Source organism: Gadus morhua, chromosome 3 (assembly GCF_902167405.1).
Source record: "Gadus morhua chromosome 3, gadMor3.0, whole genome shotgun sequence".
NCBI classification, from domain to species: Eukaryota; Metazoa; Chordata; class Actinopteri; order Gadiformes; family Gadidae; genus Gadus; species Gadus morhua.
In genome coordinates this window covers 11347361-11372673 of record NC_044050.1, presented here as the reverse complement: position 1 = coordinate 11372673, position 25313 = coordinate 11347361, and the positions used below count along the sequence as shown (strand labels likewise).

At 48.1% G+C, this 25313-nt stretch overlaps 1 protein-coding gene across 1 annotated transcript in view; it reads right to left on the bottom strand.

Annotated features, from left to right (window-relative positions):
* Positions 1-19655, bottom strand: part of dlc1 (DLC1 Rho GTPase activating protein) — a 100629-nt gene extending 80974 nt beyond the window's left edge. Inside the window, exons 1-4 of the mRNA XM_030351122.1 lie at positions 19173-19655; positions 15958-17930; positions 10534-10665; positions 10220-10318 (exon numbers count right to left, since the gene is read on the bottom strand). Of these exons, the coding sequence (XP_030206982.1) occupies positions 10220-10318; positions 10534-10665; positions 15958-17853 (2127 nt within the window). The 5' untranslated portion in view covers positions 17854-17930; positions 19173-19655. The remainder of the gene's footprint in view (positions 1-10219; positions 10319-10533; positions 10666-15957; positions 17931-19172) is intronic.
* Positions 19656-25313: the final 5658 nt, after the last annotated feature.

The following is a 25313-nucleotide window of genomic DNA, read 5'->3' as shown; positions in this document are numbered from 1 at the left end:
GGTGTGATTTTTGGCCAGTGTACAGATCGACGTTGATATGCACATACTGTATCCACACTAACCAATAGGATTCCTCATGCGACGCTGATACTGGCGACTAAAAGATTATCAAACAAAATAAAACAGTAAATATTTGGCAATGATAGTATTACATATCTAGCATTGGCATCATGGTTATTACATGATGCCAAACGATGCTGACTCAAGCATCGTTTGAGTCAGAGAAACTATAAAACTCACAGCATTTAATATTGCCCGCCTATAATTTTCCGACAAGAGCAAACGTCACTATAATAAAGTCTAGAGGGTTTATATCATATACAGAGGCTTATAGTCCTGAATTGTACATAAGTAAATAAAGCGTAAAATGCATCCAATGGCAAGGACCTTTAATTAAACCTAAACTGCGATGCACAATACAGAAAACACAAGGCACGTGTACCCTCTGACCCTGACTGTCCACGGCGCTCTGTCTCGTGCGCCTCGCCTCAGAGTGAGAGAATCGTGTGTTCGCTGTTGCTTAGGGTGCACTCACACTAGGCCATCTGACCGTGGCCGTGGCCATTTTCACACCTAACCATGCTAAAATCTGCCAGTGTGAGTGTGGCCAGGCCAATTTGGCCACTTGGGAGAGGTGTGCTGCTACGGTATGGGCCGCTACGGTACAGATGCCAATGAGCCGACACGCGCACACGCACGGCTACGCAACCTGAGCTGGATGACGTATAGTCCATGCGACGACCACGGACATAATAAAGACGACGAGCCTTCATTCCCATTAAACGGTAAACAACGCGTCAAGCGGTTCAACTGTTGGTGTGTTCTCTGTGTTGTTGTCCATTGTTGTTAAAACTCTGACTGGCGGCAGACTTTATTATGGTCCATGCAGCGGAGGCTTGGTGATGACGTGTTACGACGTGATGACGTATGTACAAGAGCCTACCGTGGCCAGGCCACAGTTGCGACGGCCAACGGCCACGGCCAGATGGCCTAGTGTGAGTGCAGGCCAGAGAACAATGGGGCCATTTGAGCACGGTTAGGTGTGAAAACGGCCAACGGCCACGGCCAGATGGCCTAGTGTGAGTGCACCCTTACAAGTCGCGCTGCATGCCCCTGGGCTACAACCGGTGCTCTGCTCCTAGCGGTTTGCTACCAACATCGCGGGCACGTCAGCTACCTCCTGATGCCTCTTTCTCCGGACCTCTAAATCTGACTATAGAGCTCCTGGAACGCCTGATGCAATAGCCATAGGCGCACATTTCTGAGTGGATAGCAAAGACGAACAAAGAAAAGGAAAGAGAGGGAGGATTTCTTTGGTAGGGGGGGGGGGGGGGGGGGCGGAGCAGAGAAGTTCAATTTTTTCCACATCCTGTGTTCCAACACAGGGCTATTTTCTCCCTGTCGGAGACTGCTGTGTGTTTGTCTGGACGGCTGCCGCAGCTGTGCGCCCCAGAGAGCCGGCCTTGGGGACAGTGACAGCCCAGAAGGCCAGCACGCTTGGCCCTGACTGGGGTGGGGTGGGGAGCAGAGTGAGAAAGGCTGGTCTTTGTGGTGCTGAGCAGCTTGTTGACTCACTGGGGGGACTCAGCTCGCTGCAGCGGGCCAAACATCGGCTGGCTGGAATGTGTGTTGATAAAAGGCCCAAGGACAGGTGGTGAGAAAGCATGAGGGAGGATAGGGATCGGACCAGAGAGGGGGAGAGAGACCAAAGGGGAAGGATACAGTCTAGATCAGGGATGGGACCGCTGCTTTCAAGAGGGGCCCTCCTGACTTTGATAAATGAGGCGAAGGAGCCACACATTGTACAATTTAATTGAACCATGAAACAGTGCTGAATTAAGTTAAACTATACATACATTTGATAGGCATAAGAGATTACCTTTTAATAGTGTTGTCGCGGTTAATGATGTTAACGATGTTAACATCGCTGCTGGATGCCCCAAAGGGATATGCCTTTTTTTTTTTTACTCAATGACATCCTGCTGCTACCCTTACAAAGTACGTAGTGTTGCACAAAGTAGGCCTAGCATTGGGACGTGCTATAGGTGATTTCACTGTTTAGCACACCTGTAGTGCCGCCCATCCACTTTCGCGGGCTCAGTCAATGTGATGTATCTTCTGCTGCCCAGAAGATTATGGGGCAGAATGGCCTAAAAGCATGCTGGCTCGTATGCTGCGAAATGCGACTGGATGTAGTATAACATCCTGGTAATTTTGGCATACTGCATTTTCCATACTATTTATTGGGACATACTAAATCCTTTTCCGGCATACCAAATAGTATGGTGGGATGGGTATTGGAATGGGAGAGAGTGTGGATGATTGGCCGGTTTGAGCAACAACCCCACCACCCGCGTCCTGTGTTTGTAGGAGACCAGTTATGGTCACCTAGGAGGCATGTAGCATGGAACTTGCTATACCCTATGGCAAATGACAAATGTAAGACAGAGACACACACACAGAATATAGAAACAGAGCACAGAAGGTAGGGACAAAAATATTAAATAGTAAGAGAATTTGAAATTAGTGAGAGTGAATTTGAAACTGAGTGAGTGAGTGAGTGAGTGTGTGAGTGAGTGAGTGAGAGAGAGACACACACACACAGAATAGAGGGACAGAGTTCAGAGAGAAAGAACTAGCAATACAGAGAGAGAGAGAGAGAGAGAGAGAGAGAGAGAGAGAGAGAGAGAGAGAGAGAGAGAGAGAGAGAGAGAGAGAGAGAGAGAGAGAGAGAGAGAGAGAGAGAGAGAGAGAGAGAGAGAGAGAGAGAGAGAGAGAGAGAGAGAGAGAGAGAGAGAGAGAGTTTACGGGTATACATGCATGCGCCAGTAGGCTACAGGGAAATAAAAAAACATGTTGGATTATTCCCAATGCGTCGGACCTTCAAGCTGCTCTGGCAGCTCTAATAAACTTAGAGGAGTCTTTCCACGAAATGTGCAGGATATGTACAGATAGTATTACTGAACAGAGAAGGATCTTTTTGGTTTTCGCGGCGCGGATAAGAGAAGAAGGAAGATTCTACGCATGCGCTCAGACATGGCGGTGTTGTGCGATAGTGCACAGCACCACCTAGCCGCCTGGCATGCATACCCAATCGAAGGCCACGTTTATGCATAGCAGGGTATTTATAAAAACAAATATTTCCCCCCCTCCGTTTTCAAAAATAACATTGTGCACACAACATTGTTTTCAAAAAAGTTGTCGCTTACATCAAAACGCATAAATACGCCGTCGAGCGCCATTATAACTATGCCAAACCTATGGGCGGCAGTGTAGGGAGAAGGATAAAGCCATGAAAGCCAATCAGAATCCTCAGAATCAACAACAACGAATAACACGAGCGTCTTCCTGTAACAAACAAACTGGATACATAGGGCGCTCTTATGACATTAAGCATTTCTTGGTGCATAATGTGATGCTTCAGAACCTAAAACCTGTTTCTCCCCGTTGACACGACAACACATAACCGGCGTTTTCAGAAATCTCCACTTTGGCCAAAGTTTTTAGAAATGATCGTTTTCTGTGATAAAAACTGCGTTTTCGTGTAAACGAGAGGCCAAACCGCGTGGAAATATCTGGTTTTCCCTTCGTGTAAACGGGGCCGAATTCCACACACTTTTGTGTCACCGTATGCACGCAGATCTCCTGCGTGCATACGAAAACGCTCGCCTAACGCGGAATAAAAAGTGAAGACGCAACGCCACTTTTGCGTCTTCTGTTCAGACCGACATAATGTAAACGTAGCCTAAGAAAGAGAGACATCTGCCTTTTTTACACTGCCAAGCCGGTTCGGTCACGGCTTGGCACGCCAGGCAATTTCAGCGTTTTGCGTGTGAATCCGAGGATGTAAAATCCCTTAATAATAAATAATAATAATACATTTAATTTAGAGGTGCCTTTCAAGACACCCAAGGTCACCTTACAGAGCATATAGTCATCATAAATCGTTTAAAAAACAAGACATTGTGGAAAATAAAAAAAAATAAAAAATAAAAAAAGTAAATATCATAAATAAAAAAATAAAACAAAAACAAGACAAAACAAAACAAACAAAAAATCAAAACAGTAATCAGTTAGACGTTGTGTGCGAGTTTGAACAGGTGAAACTCGCACACAACCTTGTTTGTTCGTCACAGCGACGGCTTTCTTGGTTCACTTGAGAGGCGGGGCTACGCACAGTGTCTAGACCTCTTCATAATTCACATCTGAGTGTAGGCTACAAACGCGATTAACTACTACAGAAAGGCCAACATATTCTTTACTTTGCTGACCACTTGTTTTTTATCCCGACAAAAGCCTCGTAAGGAACGTCGTCGTTAAATGCAACTGCTCACCTTCTCTCCCATGATGGTCAGCAGCTGGCGGATTTCGCCTTTTCTCCAGTAAGAACTACTCATGTTGATATCGCTGCGTTGTCTCTGACAGCGCAGCAACACCTCTCCCCTAACCCCCCCCCGCCCCCCAACAGAACCGCAGAGCCGCCTAATCGCATTTCCATCAAAATGAAACCGCCAGTGTGTGTAGGGTGCGGGAGGGTAGATTGGGCTGCTAACTCAAGCAGGAAATTTACCTCGGGCAGTGTAAACACGTGGACCATGCCGGTAAAATGGCGTGCATTAGACAGGCATATTTGGCAGTGTAAAAACGTCTCTAAAGAGAGAGAGGGAGGGAGAGAGGAATGGCTAAGGAGCAGTCCTGGAGGCGGTGTTTGTCCTTCCTTGGGAAGGGGCCAGTTGAAGGGCGTGGTCAGAGAGAGAGAGAGAGAGAGAGAGAGAGAGAGAGAGAGAGAGAGAGAGAGAGAGAGAGAGAGAGAGAGAGCTAGGGATGGCCAGGCCGCCACAGCGGAAAAGCAAGAGGAAGGATAGAGCGCCGCTCCGACAGTGACCTTAGCACGCAGAGCCACGGCGAGTCTATTGTCTGCCGGGCTGCGATGATAACAGGCCACATCCATAACCCCGGGGACAAGCGCCACAACAAGCCCCAGAACGCACGCCGCCCGCTCCCAAGAATAACCCTCCCCCCCGGGGGTTAGCGAGCTGCCATGAACTTCACCTCCCCGCAGCCGCTTCACAGCCACCGCTGGGGAGTCCACAACCTGGATGACCAACAGCGTCCAAGAGTAGGGGCGGGGTGTCGCCCCCGTTGAACGAACACGGATCCAAACAACGTTCGGGGGTGAAAGGTCACCCCCCCCCCCCCCCCCCCCCCCCCCCCCCCCCCCCCCCCCCCCCTTTGGGGCGGTTGTGTTGTGTTTGTCGGGAGTGTTAAGGTCGATTTCTAAGCAAGTGCCTTGCTCGTGGGAACTGCGACAGCGCCGGGTGATTGATCTGTTGTTTCCGACTGTCCCGCTCCGCAGTGAGCGGTCAAGGGAGGCTGCCGGCCAGGACGCCGCCCAGCGATAACCCGGGCTCTTCCTCTGTGGTCTCCACGACCGCTAAAAATACAGCCGTCCTGGGAGGCCGGCCAGAATGCCTGGGACAAGGCATTGCCGGGAATGTGCCCGTAAAGAGGTGCCAATCATAGGAAAAACCAACGGCATGATACAGATGAGGTAAATGTTTACGGTAATGAACTGATTCTCGTATTAAGGAACATTGTGAGGCATATTGTACTGTAACAATAATCACAATTACTAAGTATCGACACGTTTCAAGATGTTTTCATAGAAATACTCCCAATGGATACTAGAATTACAATAACAAACACTGATGCCATACCATGACAACTTAACAACCCTGAAGCAGCCGTACACACAATTTTTACCAGATTCTTTATTTTACAATTGACAACAATCCATCCAGGCCACCCACCGCACACACACACACACACACACACACACACACACACACACACACACACACACACACACACACACACACACACACACACACACACACCTGCTGCACAAAACAAGCACCAAGAACCTGCCAACAAAAACAACATCCACACACACACACACACACACAGCTACAGACAGCAACACACACACACACACCTGCTTTGCCACAACATCCCATACAAGCGAGCCACCAGCTGAATGTGTGCTTCAGCCACCCGCCGCACGTGGCTCTAACAACAGCCTGGCGGGATGAGTCCGCCCCGAGCCCAGAAGGACGGACACCCACGCCCCCGGTGCTGCTGGGAACAGCAGGGGGGTGACGCATGCATGGGGGTGACGCATGCATGGGGCCGGTCTGAGGGGACGCCGAGCTCTCTTGTTGTTATGGTTACGTACATAACCGGGGACGCAAACAGACAAGGGGTCAATTATTTGAGAACATTGTCTGGATAGAGAAATCCTGCCTCAGCTAGGTTGGTCCGGGGTCAGGGACCCTTGGGAGGACATTTCGAATTGGTTTCAATGGACACAAATAACAATAAGACACAATAATTCTAACAGCAATTATGGGGTAAAACAACCGAATTGGGATATCTGGGGTCTTGTTGAATGTGTCAATTTCTATAATATTTTTCATCTAGACTTCACTGGCTCCTGTCTACTGTTCTGCCGGCTCCTTTATTCTGAAAACATCTAAACTCACTTAATCGTCTGTAAAGAAATATGTTACATTCATATTACTTTTTTTAAAAAAACTTTTATTTATTGCAGATCTACAAAATCTGTAGATCTGCATCACTGATGAAGGAAGGAGTGTTGCTGTGATGGCTCCATGGCAGTGTTGGATAAGACATATTAGAGAGGTCAGACACCACATGGCCGAAAGGGAACAATCACAAGCCCAGCCACCACCACCATGCATTGGGGGGAGGAGGGTGTGTGCCAAGGAAAGGAGAGAGGGTGCATGTGAGAAGAAACGAGAGAGAGAGAGTTTGTCACAAGGAAAGAGAGATAGAGAGAGAGAGTGTCTGAGTGTGAGAGATAGGGTAATAGAGAGAGAACGGGAGAGAGGGGGGTATGTGTGTGTGTGTTTATGCATATGTGTGGACGTGTGTGTGTGCATATGTGTGTGTAGGTGTGTCAGTTATAGCCAAGGCCAACAGGCTTTGTTTGCCAGGTGACTGACCTTACATAATGCAGACGGAACGCAAGCGCACATTGAAACTCACTCCATGACCACACACACACACTAACAGACACGCACACACACTGAAAAACATACACACACAGACATTCAAACACACTAACACACATACACACAGTGACTCACACACACTAACACACATACAAACACGAACACACAAACACACACTCTAACACACATACATAACACACATACATACACAGACAAACACACACTAACACAAATGCACAAAAACGAACACTCACGCGCACACACACACACACACACACACACACACACACACACACACACACACACACACACACACACACACACACACACACACACACGCACACAAACATTGGATGGACTTGTTTCATTGTTGCCTCTCATTCAATGATGACGTTTATCCTTCACATCTGGTCCAACCATCGATAGACACACATGAAGACTATTCAAAGAAGTTCAATGTCTCATCGTGCCTTCTGGACAGTGTCAGGGTACAGAAAAACCTCTTTCCAATCCCAGAGGCCAACAACGTCCGCTCCACCTCCACTAATCTCATTTGAATTTCCAGGAATCACAGGAACTCTCCAAAGCCAATCAGGATTGGAGGGATTGGAGCAGGGGGACAATAGAGAGCCCAGCCGTGCGGCCTACATCTGGATCCCCTGGTTCTGTGCCGCCGGCCCCATTCACCAGACCAGTTTTGACCGCCTTAAGGAGATTAAGTGGGCGTCGGGACACTTGAGGTCGGAAAGGGCTGAATGCCCTCCCCCCCACCCCCCGCTACTATTAGGCCCTAAGAGCCCACTTCATGAAGTCAACAACCCCTTGGCATCCATCAATCTCCCCCTGTCGCGCCTTCACAGTAAAAGCCCCTCGGTTAGCGCTGAGCTGAGCATTACGCGCAGTAAAGGCTGTGTTTACAAAGGCTTAGCGGAGTTTGCAATGTGGAGGGAAAGTAAAAAGGAGGAAAAAAAAAGGCACGCACACACAAATACACACAGACCTTGGATAACAATGAATGTCTGACAGGCGTTGTGCGCCGTAGACATTAAGAGCAGGGGGGGGGGTCAACGGTTAAACGAGCATTTTTGATTGCGTGTCAAGAAGTCGAAGGACACCGAAAAAAAGAGGGAAAGAGATTCGGGGTTGAGGAACACAAGAGAGTCAGACACGTTACCCTTCACTAAGGAATTCACTGATGTCCCTGCTGGCATTTCAGCACTTTTTCACACCTTTGGCCTGACCGAGATAAGAGAAAAACAAAACAAGCGTTTCTGTTGATGTTTTTTCCAGGAACTTCCAAATAGAACAGAAACATCTTGTTCAACGATCCAATCACCTCCCGGCTCCCCCTGTCAGCACTCTCCCACGACACCCTCCTGCTGAGGCCCGTAACCAGAGTGATGCACTCATTCAATCACTTACAGTCCCGTCTCTTGTGTACTAACGCTGTGTGTCTGTTAATGTCGTTTACATTTACATTTAGGGCACTTAGCAGACCTTTTATCCAAAGTGACTTACACTAAGTCGATTTGTACAGAAGCAAGAGAAACAAAATATCGCTGTCTGTACATAGAAACAAGTTCCAAGTACTTTCAATTACTAGGTTAACCTATTCCCTGTATACAGCAAAGACAGCTAGGATAAGATGCTACACGCTGCTAAGCACCAGTGTTAAGTGCAAGGATGATTGAACAGCACAGTTTTTAGTAAATAAAGGGGGGAGAAGGGGCAGTTAGTGGGGAGGCAATGCAGAGTCCAGGTGAACTCTGAACAAGTGAATCATGAGTCTCTTACAGAGACTGTTGTACAAAGTCAAAATCTTCTCTTCATCTTTAACCCGTTGTATGTCTTTCCTCCAGTGAGGCAGGTCCTGTCCATCCCAGAGTGTTATAATAAATAATGTATTCCAGCGTGTGACCAGCCCAGGGACTACGGATGCACACCCGCCTTCCCAGAAAACGGATTATTGTGTCCAGTCCCAGTCAAAAAAAAACGACAAATGCCTATGAGAAAGAGTTCTAACAACCACTGCAGCGGCCCACTGGGCAGGTCAGCCTCCGGGCTGTCTTCTGAGGGCCCCTCGACGCCAGCGGGGAGGAGAAAAGTCATTAAGTGAGCAAGCGAGCGGACTAAAGATGTCTCTCTTGAACCGTGCCCCCTCCCCCACCCCTCAACCCCCCCATCCTGTCCTTTCACCCCCCACCACCCCTACTGACCTCTTTGTTGGAGCAGAGGGGATCTAGACCCCAGAACTTGCTAATTATAGAGTTTACCGTCTGCTCGGCTAAGCTCTAAGTGCCTGGAAACATTCCTCCAATCCGCAAGTCACCCTGAGTGTGTGATAGTGCTGTGTGTGTGTGTGTGTGTGTGTGTGTGTGTGTGTGTGTGTGTGTGTGTGTGTGTGTGTGTGTGTGTGTGTGTGTGTGTGTGTGTGTGTGTGTGTGTGTGTGTGTGTGTGTGTGTAAAATAGTGTTTCATAATGAGTGTGTTGATATGTGTGTCAGAGTGTTTCATAAGTAAATAATGCACACACACATACACACACACACACACGCACACACACACACACACACACACACACACACACACACACACACACACACACACGCACACACACACACACACACACACACACACACGCACACACACACACACACACACGCACACACACACCAGGCAACTCTTAATGAAGACTGATAGAGCAGAGACTTTGCAGTGGAAGTCAGGAGTGTATAACGGCCCCCGGGGCCCCAGAGCACAACTGAAGGCACCAGACCAATCACAGAGCAGGGCCGTTATGAAAGCCTGGTACCGCTTGATCAACTGTGAGGCCAGGGACTCCACCTCCCCTGTCACACAGCCCAGACCAAGAGCTGAAAGAGGAAGCCAGGCATCGCCTCTCAATCAAGAAGTACAACCACCGGACTTCACCAGATGACAGAGCAATTGCTCGTCCATAGGGGCTGGGTACTGTAGAGGCTAGGATGGTCAACGCCCAGCACAAAGGTAATGGGGTCAATCCCTTGTTCATCCTTGAGCAAGACGGCCTAACTCAGGGAATCTTGGTTCCCCAAGTGTTCATTGTGATTTGCTTGGGTGTCTTCTGAATGGTGTCTGCCAAATTACTGAAGACTTATGTGTGGTGTTTGATGCAAAGCAGGTCTTGAAGGCAGCACCGTACTCACCGATGTCTTGGGTTTGGCGCCAAGATGGGGTTTCGATGGAGCAGCAGATAAAAGGGTCTCCTGGGAAGGGTTGCCAGTTTGAGACCCTGGATCCATATCCTGCACAGAACCCAAGATTGACAGGTTGAAAGGTTAAAAAAAGAATTCGTAATATCTTCAAGTTTTACTTACATGAGGATGAGGAATCTAAGAGGAAAAGAGTATGCTACATCAAATCACTTTATGTTCTTATTGGATTTGGTCTGGGGAAACTGAAGATCCAGGAAGGCCCAGCTACAAAGAGGTCATTATTATTTGGATTCTATTTAGTTTACCAGGTTTCTCCTGCGTGGGGTGGGGGTGCTGTCCATGGAAGAGGTGGCACTGAGAGCGTTATCAATCTCCTTGTCCAACTGGTCCAGCTTCATCAGCAGCAGCACCATGGAGTCCAGGCGGGAACTATCCCGCTGGAGACCCAACACAAAAACACAAGCGTCAACACAATCCTTAAAACACAACCTTCTTTCCTCAACGTCATCAATGGTTCCCACTTGACAAAGAGCTTCCAGCGAACAGCGCGGCGCACAAAAATCCACCCGACATTCTGCCTGCGAACCGAGGACGGCCTTTGTGGCCCCTTCGTCTTTTAAGCTGGGCGAAAGTAGAAAAGAAAAAACACGAAACCCCTGGACCAGAAATCCCACGCAGCTGCCCGGTCGCCGCGGCGATCCGTCCCTCATGGTGTGCTGTGGGGGTCTTATTACTGCCCTGACCTCCCGCTCGCTGCCCTCGCCAGCTTTGGATCAGCCATGGGAACAGGAGGCAGAGGCCCCAGCTGGCCCGGGTTTGCCCTGGAAGAGGCCCGGGTGTGAAGTGTTGACTGCCAGCCAGCCGGTCTCTTGTGTGTTAGCCAGGCTGGCCCACAAGGGGCAGCGCCTCAACCCCAACCGGAGCTCTGCACTATTTACTAGTGTTGAGTCGTTCAGCAGATGCATTTCACTAAACCGACTCCAAGTGTATTTTAGACACATGTAAAAAATTAGCTAGGACAACTTGCTCTCGGATGCCCAGGGGTTAGGCTGCCGACAAGGGGGATCAACCCGGTACTTTTTGGCTGAGAGTTGAGCATCCTAACCTCAAACCTGCCATCTCCAAGAGGCGCATATTTCTAATCTTATTGCTTAGATTATGAATTATTATTATATAGCCCTCATGAAGCCCTATGGTAGTAACAATAGTTTATTATATTAATTTCAAATGAATGAGACAATGCTGGATTTATTCCCTCTGTGGTCTCTCTTTTTGGTCCCAAGATGCTATTTAACAAGGGTACTCTACCAGGTCTCACACTGACCCCCGGTGGAGAACATGTGAAATGAGACAGCATTTTAACCCATCTAAGATGCTCCATCTGAATGTCCTCTATAGCCTGCAATTCATTTAATTTCTGTATGGTGAAAAAAATAAAAAAAGTTAAAGTTTAAAAGTTCAGCAACTTAATAAATCAGCAACCCATTCCTTTCAGTGTTTGTCATACCCAGGATATGACATCAGGACCACATCCCTCCCAGGGCAATTGAGAAAAAGAGAGTGATCACGACATCACAAGGACATCTCCACTTCACCCCAAACACATCTAATAACAATCTGATTTAACGCTTTAATGGCAGTGGAGTCAGACATGCGGGACACAGCAGGGTTCTGGGTCTCCAAAGAGCACGCACGTGTATACCTGCAAGTGCATACACAGGAATGGCCACAGGTGTAATCTGACCGGCGCTTTGGTTTCCAGTGGCTGTGTTCCTAGATTGTCCCCCTCAGGGCAGACATGGATTTGTCCGGCTTACGAGGGATGAAATCGTACCGAGATGTTTGAGCAGCAAAACAATGTTTTCCTGAAGCCGGGATAATAATGTGGCGGAATTGGTTTTGCGGGAACGTGTTTTACGATGGGTGTGTGGACACAGTGCGGATGTGGTGGTGCGTCATGACTGATAAAGTTAACACTTCAATAATGTTTTTATCACACGAAGAACATTGTTACACACTCAAGGTCTCGAATTGCCTGATACTGCTTTTACTGGGTCTGTTGGTTCTCATGTAAAGCGATTAGTAATGCATGTTTTAAAAGGTGCTATACAAAGAAAGTGCATCCCGTTCTTGTTACTTGTGTTCTGCTGGGTGATGAGCGGGCGCTGGTGTCCCGGATGCGGGCAGACTGAGGGCTCCGGCCCGCAGGCCTGTCCCACCAGTACCCGACTGGAGACCCGTGCTTGCAGTTATTTTCCAGTCAGCTTCCAATTAGCCTGTCATAGGGGATTGGGTCTGCTGGAAGGAGCTGCCCAGTCGACGTGGAGAGTCTGTGTGTGCGTGTGTGTGTGTGTGTGTGTGTGTGTGCGTGTGCGTGTGTAAGTTCATGGGGAAGTTTGCCGCCGGGGCCTGACGCATGGCATCCCAACGCCGGCGGCACCGCAACACATCGCTGCATTCTCTCTCTCTCTCTCTCTCTCTCTCTCTCTCTCTCTCTCTCTCTCTCTCTCTCTCTCTCTCTCTCTCTCTCTCTCTCTCTCTCTCTCTCTCTCTCTCTCTCTCTCTCTCTCTCTCTCTCTCCCTTCCCATCTCACGCTCTCTCCTCCCCTTCTCCCTCCCTCTCTCTCTCACCCTCTCTCTTCCCTCGGCTCAGATGTCTGTACACTACACATGGTGGTGTAGGGAAACAATAGTATCTTTACAAGGGAGCTGTACTCCATGAACAAAAGCAGGAGAGCCCGAGTGGCAATAATAAAAATAACCACACAACCAGCATAGTAAAAAAACAACAATGAAAAACAAACGCAAAACGTGTGCATTTGAATGGTTTTTCGCTGGATGATGTTTCATGCTGCTGGTTTCTACGTTTATTTCCTCTCTCCCTCTCCCTCTCTCTCTCTCTCTCTCTCTCTCTCTCTCTCTCTCTCTCTCTCTCTCTCTCTCTCTCTCTCTCTCTCTCGCTCTGTCTCATCTTTTGAGGTTTTAATCACATTCCTCCTCACTTCCTGTTTTCTGTGGATGGAAGACAGTTCCCACAGTGTTTGAACTTCCAGAACCCACCCACCCCTCCTCCTCCACCACCACCACCGCCCCCATCTTCCTTTCCCAGTCCCCTGTCCTCCGTCCCGCACCCCCCCCTCCCCTCCTCACACTGCAGCAGGCCTGCGTCCAATCCAGTCTGCCCTCAGACATTCTCAATCAATTTAGCATCTCTTCATCGCATTACTTCTCCGAACCAGAGCTTCACCCAGTGACCCCCCGACCTCTGACCTCCTCAACAGGAGGCCAAACACAAGAGAGAGACAGAGAGAAAGGGAGATAAAGAGAGAGAGAGAGAGGGCCAAAGATAATTACCTTATGGTATAGTTATCTTTTCATGAACTTCTGTATTGCTATTTGTTATGTTTATTTACCTATTATTATTTGCGTTGTTCAATAAATCATGTTTGGCTTTGCTTTAGCGACACGTATTGTACATAGGCCCTGCTCATAAAGCCAACTGGTTTGAATTGAACGGAGAAGGGAGGAGAATGAGAAGCCAGCTCAGAGAGTGGTCCGGTGGTGACGTCAGACATGTGAGCCCATCTTTCGGGCCCCGAGGTCGAGATAAGGCCCCGTTGGCGGAAAACAAATAAACACCCTGACAAAGAGCACGCTATCGTGCCATCCATCTCCCAGCCATTACAGATAGCCAAATGGCTTCATTTTCCCCCAGATTATCCTCCTCTGACAACAACAGCAGCAGCAGCTATCTCCCGGGGCCGTGATGGGCCCCAGACAATAGAATTAAAGTGTCTATCGACAGCCATCTCCTGCCTGCACCACCGGGCGCTATACGTCAGGCATGGACACTAGCCGCCTTCTGCTAACAACAAGATGTATCAAGAATTACGGCGCTAATTCAATAAATATGAAGCTATAAATAGGAGGCCCGAGAAAGGTTATCAGGTGGATCCATGTGATGAAGGGGCAGGTAGGGGTGAGGCACCTTGCTCTTCAATGAGGCGTAGTCTGTGGAGCAAGAGGGAATCGAACCCAGTAACGTTCAGCTGGGAGCCAAACAGCCCAGCTGATACACAATGTTCCGAATCATGTATTTGCCAGATGGAAATAACTTCCCAATGTAATTCAGTTCAACAATGAGCCCGGTAATAGCTCATCACCGGGTCTCGTGTCTGAGCAGCAGCTCTTGGGCCTCCAGCCAGAGTGAGGCGATGGGCATGCTGAACCCCCTCGCTTCCAATTCAATTAGTCAGTGTGTGTGACCTACACGTGGGGAGAAGCCCCCGATGTCCCCCCCCCCCCCCCCCCCCCCCCCCCCCCCGCCGGCTGACTCCGCTCCGAAGACATTCCCTGGAAGCCTGTCTCCTGAATAAACTGGCATCCCGCTGCGTCCGAGCGCTCCGAGCCCAGCGGAGCGGCCATTACCGCCATATGGTGGAAGCATTGAACCCGAGGACTCCTCTTTTTACGGGCTCGCTCTTTTTTTTTTTCCAGTTACAGCAGCAGAGGGAGAACACATTCTCAGAGGTGTTTGATTCAGGGGAGGTTTCACCTCAACCGCTGCACAAACGGTTGCTAACCGGTCATAGAAAATGCCGGAGGCTTTCCGCTTCCCCTCGTTTTGCCCTGTGACTTCAGAGCGCCCTTTCCTCAATGGCAGCTGGCGTCAATTTTTACGTCAACGACGCTGAGGTGAACATTTGTGCAATTTATCTTAAACAGGTTCATGTGAATTGGATATGGTTAGATGTGGGAGTTTGTCAGATAAATATTCAGGATGCTGTCAATGTGAAGTGAACCATGAACTCTAAAGAAAGGCCGAGGCATACAAGCGCCCCATTGCCCCTTGGCTATCTATGGGATGGCCCGGTTTCGGTGTTTTGGTCAAAGCAAGGTAACAGCTTGTATCTACAGTGGTATTTATATTTTAAACAACCAGAGCGTATCACAAGCAATATGGCTAGGCTGAAATACGATGCAGTCAGTGATCGGTTGGCTCTTCAAAACAACATACCAATTTGACTAACCCCTGTGTTGTCAATATAACGTCGCTATTGTTATTATTCCTGGTGTCAAAAATTGTCATTTTATGGCTTGACCTACAATGACCATTATTTTATGTGGGTTTCATTTCCAGTAAAAACTCGATAATAGTGTCACATCTTTAGTTCCATCACTGATGATGATCAGCCATGAATGTCAAACGAGTATAAATTATATCAGCGGTTTAGCACCCTGGCTGCTTAGCCTTCTAGTGGTTAGCTTCCTAGCTCTTAGCTTTCCACCGCTCCGGTCAATGCAGTCCTGTAGGAGTGTGTGTGCGCTGTGAGCTTTAAACTGCCGTTACGGAATCCATGCCCTTATAGGACCTTGTTTTGCAACCCGAGGGTGGGAGAGACAGAAACATTTGACAGATCCCACTGTCGCAGATCTGTAAGCATGCAAGAGTGAAGTCATTGTTTTCCAGCCGGCGAGCCAGCGAGAGCGAGACCGAAACGATGTGGTGCCCAGTTAAGTGTTGCTTATTACAACAAAGAAATCATTTGAGGAATTGCAGTGTCGTGACTGTGATTGCAAAAGAGATTAGAAAGATAAATAAAAACAAAAACGCTCCTTTTCATTTCTGCAAATGCGCAATCTACTTTCCTACAGGACTAGAACACAAATGGGGTCCTACTGAAACATATAAAAAGGGTTGACAGACACTTATAATCCCATTCATTTACCTTTTTAACCCGCATCTTCACCGCGCTGTCATCCTTCAGGACCTCAGATTCACTCATCTCGTGGGGACCAGGAGTCGGCCCCTGAGGGCCGCAATGTGCAGCGGCCGCCTGCGCTGCCTCCGTCTCCTCCGTCTCCTCAAATGTGGAGCATGTGGTGTCTGAGCCGCGGTGTTTGCTCTGACCATCTGGCCCATCGCGGGCAGGTGGCTCACCTAGGTAACAGCCAGAGGCTCGGTTGCCAGGGAGTCCATGTGGTGTGAGGTCATCCTCCACCACCCGTGCTGAAGCCTCTGTCTGAGGTCTCTGGAGGGTGGTGGTGTTTTGCTTTGAGTCCATATTGGTGGGTGGTTGATCCAATGGCGCGTCGGCGAGACTCAAGGCGTTATTCGTGGGTGTCTTCGGCGTTGGATTGTCGTCCGACTCGGAAGAGTTAAACTCGAGAATCGTGTCCAGTTTTGACACGCTGTTCTCTAGCGGTCCAGGTTGAGATTTGGTTTGGCTCTCTGAAAAGGTCAAGTCATGGGATACTGGGCTCCCGTCGAGATTCCCAGAGGACTTGTTTTCCATATTTTCCTCCTCACACTGAATGGTGTTTGTTACTAGTCCACTGTCCAGTTGTTGTTCAGATAACACATGGCCATTGATTCCCTCGGTGCAGCATTGAACTTTAACATGCATTCCACCAGCCGTTGATGAACTCTGGTTGACTTCAGCCTGGCCGTTGACTTCAGCCCTATCCTCTTCTCGGTTCTGATCCATCTCTGCGATCCCAACGTCACGCAGCGCTAACACACTGTGGTGGAAAGCCAGGCTATCAGAACTGGGATCCACCTCCTCCACCGCGGGTCCCTCTGACGCCGCCGGAGGTGAAGGTGCCGCCTGACTTTCAGCCACCAGTGTTGCGGGGAGATCTAATCCTTTTACCTTATCGACAGCATCTACGTTCCTGCGTTCTGTTCCTGCTGCGCTGCATTCCTCTTCCGCGGCATCGGTCACCGTCTGCTCCGTAACCCGGTTAGCCTGCAGCCATCCGTCGCTATCTTCCGCCGGGTCTGATAAGCGGCACGCCTCACCTGAAGATAGACTGCAATTCATCCCCGCATGAGATGCGGGGAAGATTTCCTCCTGTCTCTCGGTGTTGGGAGGGACGGCATCGGATTCTGGTTCAGCAGAATAGGTCAGCGTGGCGCCCGGGGGCTCGGAAGGCTCGCCCCGGCCATCTGTTTGGCTCTCCATTGTTTCATAATAATCATAAGTCTGATTAACGGCAAGCGCGGACACTAGAGACCCATTGTCTAGACTAATAGATATGCACGGTTGCTGTTGTGGCTCCTCGGAAACCATATTTGCACCAGCGACCACGTCGTCATCACTGCCACCGCTGCAACCGCCGTTAGCGACTCCATCGCTGTCGCCGTGTTCCGTACTGTCTCCAAAACGACTGATTTCACAACCACTATCGACTGTGCCGTTAATAACTGTGAGGCTCGATAGTCTATCTTTGGAGTCCGGGCTGGAAGCTCCCTCCCTCGGCGAGCCTGGGAGACCCTGCGACCCGGGCGACTCAAGAACTCCACTCTCCTCCGGCCCGTCCCCTGAACAGCCAATGTCAACCTTTCCGACTGCATCTTCCCACGTCTCGCAAAGGAGTCTTGCGTCCCCGACCACAGACGCCGCAGCGTCGCTCCCCCTTGGAATCCCGTCCGGCGCCGGCCGGTGGTGGTGGCACTCCGGCATGGACGCACAACGCACCTGGCGGCCGTGTTTAGAGCCGTCACCGGGGCCGGGGCCGGCGCTACGACAGCAGACCAGATCCAGGTCATCAAAGCTGTACGGTAACCCCGAGCGATGGGTCACGTGCTCCTCCCAGCTCCGTTTCCGCATGGCTACTGGCATGGTCAACAACCTCCTCCGCTGCTAAGCCATGGGCCGTGACCAAACGGAGGACCAGATACACTCAGCTCCGCCCGTTCCTGTGGGAAGGGAACCAGAAGAACGGGAGAGGAGGAGATCAGGAGGAGATCAGGGGGAGAGGAGTGGAGGAATTAGTAAAAGGAGGAGAGATGGAAGGGAGTAGGAGAGGTGAAGAATGAAGGAGTTGGAAAATTAAGAGGAGAGGAGGTTAGGAGGGGAGAGCAGAAGAAGATTGGAGGGAAGAAAACAAGGAGGGAGGGGTGAAGAAATTCAAAGAGAAACAATAGGAGAGAAGGAGAGAGGAGAGAGGAGAAGTGATGAAAGGGGTGCGCGGGAAATGTCAGTATTTTGAGATTTCAACATAAGGGTTTAACTGAATTTGCAGAAAATAATCTGGCAAGTAATGCTTCAGTTTGAAAATAAACAGCTTGACAGTCCAGGGTAGAAGAAGTGGACTGTAATTAGGTTCCATTAGTCTTCTCTGGAAGTATAAACTTAGCCAGGCCTATATAAACTGACACAAACCATATTTCTACTAAATAGTCCAACAAAACTGCCGTTGTATATTTAAGGTGTTGCATTAATCTCCTTGGTGAATCATAGTTATTTTATGTGTGAGGATATTTTTAATAAACTAAAATTCTTATGTAACAACCATTTATTTAAAAGAACAACATATCATTGAACCAAACCACCGGTGGCAATATGGCAGCCCAAAGTTTTTAACAATTATTTGATTATTTAAAGTTATTTTATAAATACCAGTGCCACCAAAGGGAAAACCCGCATAGTCAGGAGTTCTGGTGATGCGAATGGCTGAGCAATCAATAGCACAGAGCCTGGAGATAGCCTGATGACACTTGGGTAAAAGTTGTGCAATGCTTATTCAGATGGATCAATGATGTAATCGTTACATACACAGATTTTCTGCCTCTATACAAGTGCAGAAAAAGGCTTTTTAAAAAGTGACAGCTGTATGGTTTGATGCTGTAAGAGGTCAAAAAGGATGATATAATCGGCAATTATGGTTAGCTATATAATTTCCACTGCATTGGTGTAAACAGAAGATAGTGTTTTGTATCTTCTTTGATCGTACGGACACATAAACTTAACAATAGCAGCGTTAATCATATATGAATATATAGACAATCCACATTTTATTATCCAAGTGTTGTCATAAACGATACTGATACTTAACATCTAGTCTACCTCTGCTTAAACTGTGATCATAAACCTTAGCCATGCAAACACCAACAAAATGTACATTTTGTAAAAACCCATGAATATCCATTATTGTGCACCTTCTTATTCCTGAGGAGAGAAGAGCCAACTTCAACAGGACTTGACCTCCGACCCTCCGAGGTAAAAGCCCCACCGACCACCGCCAACACCACCACCACACTTCAAATAATAAAACTTTGCTTTACTGCCTGGCTTGTATTCAAACACAGCGTTGTCCAATACAAACGCCTATGAATCTGTTTCAAAGCGGTAGATCGGACATCCAGGGCGATGAGATATCTAAAAGGCAAGAAGATCCAGAATCTGCAACGACTCTCTTTAAAAAACGATCACTCAAGAGTTTGGGGTCACCGCAAATCCTTCCATCCATCGCTCGGACTCTGACATGCCTGCGGTCCTTAAATCACGGTCGCGTAAACAACACACTTTAAGCCGTCCCGGGTCGCTTTGGTAGAAGCGTGCGCCTCTGGGCAGACGCTGAGAAGCCGGGGCCCAGGAGACGGCCGGGCCGGGAGAGCGCAGGCGAGACGGAGCGGCAGAAAAGCTCCACGCACCGCTTCCATCTTGATCACATTAGCGCTTTTTCTGCTGACGCCGAGTGCCTCTGCATGAAGCCAGAGTGGAGTACGAGGGGCCGGCACTCTTTTCTCCCCCCCACCCCTCCTTACTCAAGCACAGTGCTCCTCCGCCTCCCTCCCTCCCTCCCTCTCCCCCGCCTCACCAAGACCCTCCCCGCTGGCTCTGACAGGGACTGTGACTCACATCCTTTAGGACCCCTCCCCAGCTCCCCTCCCTCCCTCCCCCTCCCTGGCCACACGATTCCCAAGCCGCCCCCCAAACACAAGCATACATTCACAGCCGTCCTCCGTCATTCATTCATTCTGTCCTCCACCCTCCTAAATTCCAATCTTCTTCTGCTGCTACATATGCTTCCCCTCTTCCTCATCCCGTCTGATCCCATTGCCATTCTCTCTCTCCATCTCTCTGCCATTCTTTCACTGCTCTCTCCTCTTTCACTTTTTCTTCTACTGCTATCCCTCTCTCCCTCCTCTCTCCCTCTCTTCCCTTCCTCCTCATGAAGACATTCTTTCCCCTACCCTCGTACTACCTCTGCTAGCCTGGTTAGCCTCTATCTCACTCTCGTAATTCTCTCTCTATCTCCCATCGCTCTCCATCTCCCCTAGCTCATCTCTTTCTTTCCTAGCTTTGGAAGCCTCTTTCTCTCTTTTTTCTGTCCTCTCTCTTTTTGACTTTCTCTCTCCATCTCTCGTATAGCCTGGAAAACCTATTTGTTTTTGATACGCTCCCTCCCCTTCTCCCCTATCTATTTTACCTCTTCGGGCCTGGGTATCCCCTCTCCATTTCTTCTTATGGTTACCTCTCTCCCTCCCTCTCTCCCACTCCCTCCCTCCCTCCCTCCTATCTATTTTACGTCCCCTGGCCTGGGTAGCCTGTCTCTATTTCTTCTTATTATTACCTCCCGCCCTCCACGTCCCTCTCTCTGCCTCCCCTGGCCTGGGTAGCCTGTCTCTCAATTTCTTCTTATAATTACCTCCCTCTCCCCCTCTCTCCTCCTTTGCGCCCTTCCTCCCCCTCTCTCCTATCTCTCTCTCCCTCCCCTGGCCTTGGTATCCTGTCTCTCTCCAGCAGGTTCTGATTAAGCACCAGGCTGCTCTGTGTGACCTCTGCTCCTGCCACTCTACATGCATTGGCATGAAGTGTTCAGAAATCCAAGATAATATACCTAATGTTTTTCTAATTCAACACCAGTTTGCAGCTAAAGGTTTAGTGATTAAATTATATTTAGGACAGGATCCGATAGAGATGTGGAAATATAATATAACTATAATATATGAATAAGAAATGCATTGTATAAGTTTAAGACATAAGTACACGAAGAAACAATTCAACTTTTAAAGTGGACAGCGGAAAATATTAGACCATTCAAAATGTTGATCTGGAGCAGCTGTTTTCTTGTTATGATGTCACGTCAACATTTGAAAACAAGCATTTATGGGCCTCGGTTTCCAAACAAAAGGATGGGCTGTGTATACTTTAGTCACACTCTGCCATGACAAGGCCACACCACCGGCCCCATCCGCCACGTCCCGTAAACCCCCATCCACCCTTTGATTTACACAAGAAAATATTAACACGAGCAAGCTAAAAGCGAACACATCAGTTCCTTCATTATCCCTGCCGTGCATATCGGTACGTTCAACGGAATAGGGCTGCAGAGAGCCAAGTAGAGCTTAAATAATACCCCGCCCCCCCCCCCCTCCACTGTCCCACTGATGACGCGGGACATGGAAGAGAGAGACTGAGAGAGTGAAACCCACCAACCCCGGCAGAAAGAGGAGCAGCGCAGGAGAACCAAAGGAACACAGGGCCTGCTGTCCAGCTGTCAGCCAGCCCCCCCCCCCCCGCTTTCCTCCCTCCTGCCTGCTCATCCAGATGGGGGAGAGGCGAGTGGCGGGTGGGGGGGGGGGGCAGATGTGGTGAGAGCATTCTGGGAGGAGGTTTGTCTCGAGGGAGGAGGCCCTTCATGGGTGAGGGGGGGGGGGGGGGTTGAGCACGTACTCTGCGATGTCACAGCTGGGGGGGTGGGGCCTTTTGAGCAGTCTGTGGACCAGTGGTTCAACATCCTGCTAACCACGTGTTATCTTGTAGTGTTGAACCCCCCCCCGGTTTAATTCCGGCCTGCATTTCTATATGCTTCCCTCTCCTTTCTTTTAACCCGCCCCCTCTGTCTGTCTGCACGGCTCTGTTCATAAAAAGGTACAAAATGGTCAAGGACATGATTTGAATTATTCGATAATGAAACGTTCTCTGGAGGTCATTGTGGTCATGGTTACCGGTTGTTTTGCCTCTGATTGGTTGGTCGGAAGGGTTTACGGCAAAACGCCAAGCAGAACGTGATGCGAGGCAGGGAGAGAGAATCGCATCGTCTGAATGGTAAAGAGGTGAGGATATTCCAGTAATTCTGGCCAATCAGAACCTTGTTTGAGGCTCAAGGGGGCTCGTGGAGCTATTTTCTTTGTGTATGGTTGTCTCTATGTGTGCATGTGAATATGCATGCAGGTGTGTACAGGTTAGAAGTCGAAAAGAAAGTAGGAAACCAAAACTGAGTTCACCACTGGGTTTCATCTTACGAAGTCAACTTTCCCACTATACTAAAGCCACCAGAGACCCCTTATCAGGCATCTAGGGGGTCTAGGGGGTTTCACACTCCAACAGGCCCTGTTGAGGCAAACCATTCCTAGCCTGAGGTCATATTTGACCAGAGAGAACCTCAAATAGTTCCGGTGTCTGAACAGCATGTCTGGGAATCTCAGGAAGTGACTAATTTAGTGTTTATTTTCCTCCTGATGAATCACGATTGCTAGGTGGATTTTAGTTTAACAGTGCAAGCCCAATGCTACCCCCCCCCATCACACACGCCCACACACCATAATACATGTGGACAGTGGAAGGTATAGCCGCATTGGTCACATGACCCAAGAGGTCACATGGGTGGGCGAGCGACAACGGAAGACTTATGTGTGATGTTCCTCCATATTTTTCTCTCTCTCCCTCTCTCTCTCTCTCTCTCTCTCCCCCTCCCTCCCCCTCTCTCTCTCTCTCTCTCTCTCTCTCTCTCTCTCTCTCTCTCTCTCTCTCTCTCTCTCTCTCTCTCTCTCTCTCTCTCTCTCTCTCTCTCTCTCTCTCTCTCTTGTTTAAATGGAGCTCAGAGGGCCCAGCGGAAATAGTCGTGAATTCCTCGCCGATATGGTTTATTATCGGAAAAAAAGAAATAGAGTCTAAATCATAGGCATCTGAAGCTGAGAATTCGCTCTGGTAGGAAAACGTAGGTGAAAATGGACCAGCTCCTCTAGAAGGCGAATCCGTGTTGTTTTTTTCTCTCCGCCTCGTACAAAGAGCGCTTTGAGAATTATTTTTCCTTGCACCCACATTTAAGCTTTTTCAAATAGTTATTTTTTTTGTACATGCCTGTATGTACTTTGCCAAGCGGTCGGTTGCAGGCCTAGAAAAAGAAGCCGGGTAGATTTACACTTAAAAAAAGAAAAAACAAAGCAAATCTGAAAAGCATATTTGGGGATCTAAAAATACCGTCCCACATACCAAACGAACCACAGAGAGATCATTTTAATTCATTCCCTTCACGTCCAGGGTGATACTGTACGGCCGCCTTGTATATACAAAATAAATCCTTCATACCCAAAAGAAGAACACAAGGTTCACCCTTATCAAGGACTCTCGATGTAGTAACCCAGGAATGGCAAACATGTTGATTTGAAAGTTCACAATTTAGCCAAAACAATGATGTATGTCAGGAGGGTTGTGACGCATATCAAGCGATCCATTGTTGCCTCGCACTATCTGTGGTATTTGACTCTATGGGTATCTATGGCGCTCTGTTCGACCAATGATGGAGGAGATGGTTGGTGCAGGGTTCCAGGGGACATCTAATGGGGGGGGGGGGCGATCATGGGTTACAGAGCAAGAGTAGTCACCGTGGGAACAGGAAGTGAAGAGTTATAGTGGATCCAGACCAAAACAATCTTCAGGCTACAATAATCTAAATAAATAATAATCTAAATCTTCTTTAGATAGGGGAAGGGGAGGGGTGATGTTGTGTATTTGTGTGTGGTTTGTGTCCCTATAAAATTGCAGGATTTGTGTGATTGTTCTTCCATCATCTGCCTGAAGGAATCAAATTAAGTCCCACAAAACCTCCTGAATGTGTATCCTTTATAATAATTTCGGTAGCATCACAATCGGATTATGATGTTACCCCTGCAAAAATTAGATAGCTTGTTACTGTTTAGAGTTGAGGGACAAAATGCTTGAAATTATTTATGATGACGATGACTCAGCATACAATGAAACACATCTTAAAAAAACGTTATTTCAGTGACATATCAGGCTCATTGATGGGTGCCAGTCTCCAACTACTGCCAAATTCTGCCAACCATAGGTGACCATCTGAAATTGCAATGGTTCATTGTCGGTTAAATTATGAGCTGATTCAGAAAAGAACGGGTAGATTGATCACCAATAGAAATATCTATTAATAATAACTCTATAATTGTTTTCTCTTTGAACCTGAGGCCTGAATCACAAAATGATAATCCTCAAGAAATTTCTTAAGAAGATCAACTGAATTGCTTTTTATAAAATCAAGAAGAAATGTTAGATCTTAGAAGAAACGACAACTATTTTTTTCGTCTTCGTAAATCTGATCTTAAAAATCAACAGCTACAAAGATTATTGTCCTTAAAATACTATTGTGAATTCGGCCCAGATAAGAAGACAGGTGAGTAAGTGGAGTGGAGTAAAGCGTTGTCAGCGATCCAATCACTCGGCTCTTATTTTTAAACATGAAGGTACCTGGGCCAATAGGTAAGGAAGGAAGAATTTAAGGAGAATCTAATATCATATTTTTATTGTTCTCGCCAAACTAAGCTCTAACATACAGCTGAACACTATTGAACCCTGTGTCTGCTACACTCCTTCACACATGTAATTATGTTGTCTTATGAATTTGGAGTATCACGTGTGTGTACCGTCATCGGGGAAACATAAATGTATATTGATGGAAAACACAACAATCATCACGTACACTTCAGCATCGTTCTGGGGGGTTGTCCGGTATTTTGAGAAAGACGCCAAGAAAGCAAGCACTATTTTGACTGTGACTTCCAGGCATGCATTTTCATAATTCTACATATGATGGAGTCAAAAATGAAACTGGATTCATGGTTCTTCTCGCCAAACGCAAAAAAAGGACCTTGACTTGAGTAGAACCACATGAATCAGGTTGCCGTCGTTGACGTTGGATCGCTCTTCCAACACGACAGAGGTTTTCAACCCAATGCTGACTCATGTATTGTGCATGATTTGATTAAATTCAGACCAGCTTTTTTTACCATTATGATCAGGAAGAACCCAACCCAAAGCTGGAAGAAGGAGTACCAACAAGGGGTTTGTTTATGACTTCGATCAGAACCATCCAAAATGAGTCCATATGTCTTATGCATTCAAGCGTGTACCCCACTATACTCGCGAAATTCCTAGTTGCACAAACAAAATGTACACTTGCATTTTGCCTACCAGTCAGTTAAGGTTAATACCCTGGGCCATTTTTAGGCTAGAACTGCAGGGATATACTGTTTTCTCTCAGTGTGTATCCTTTACTA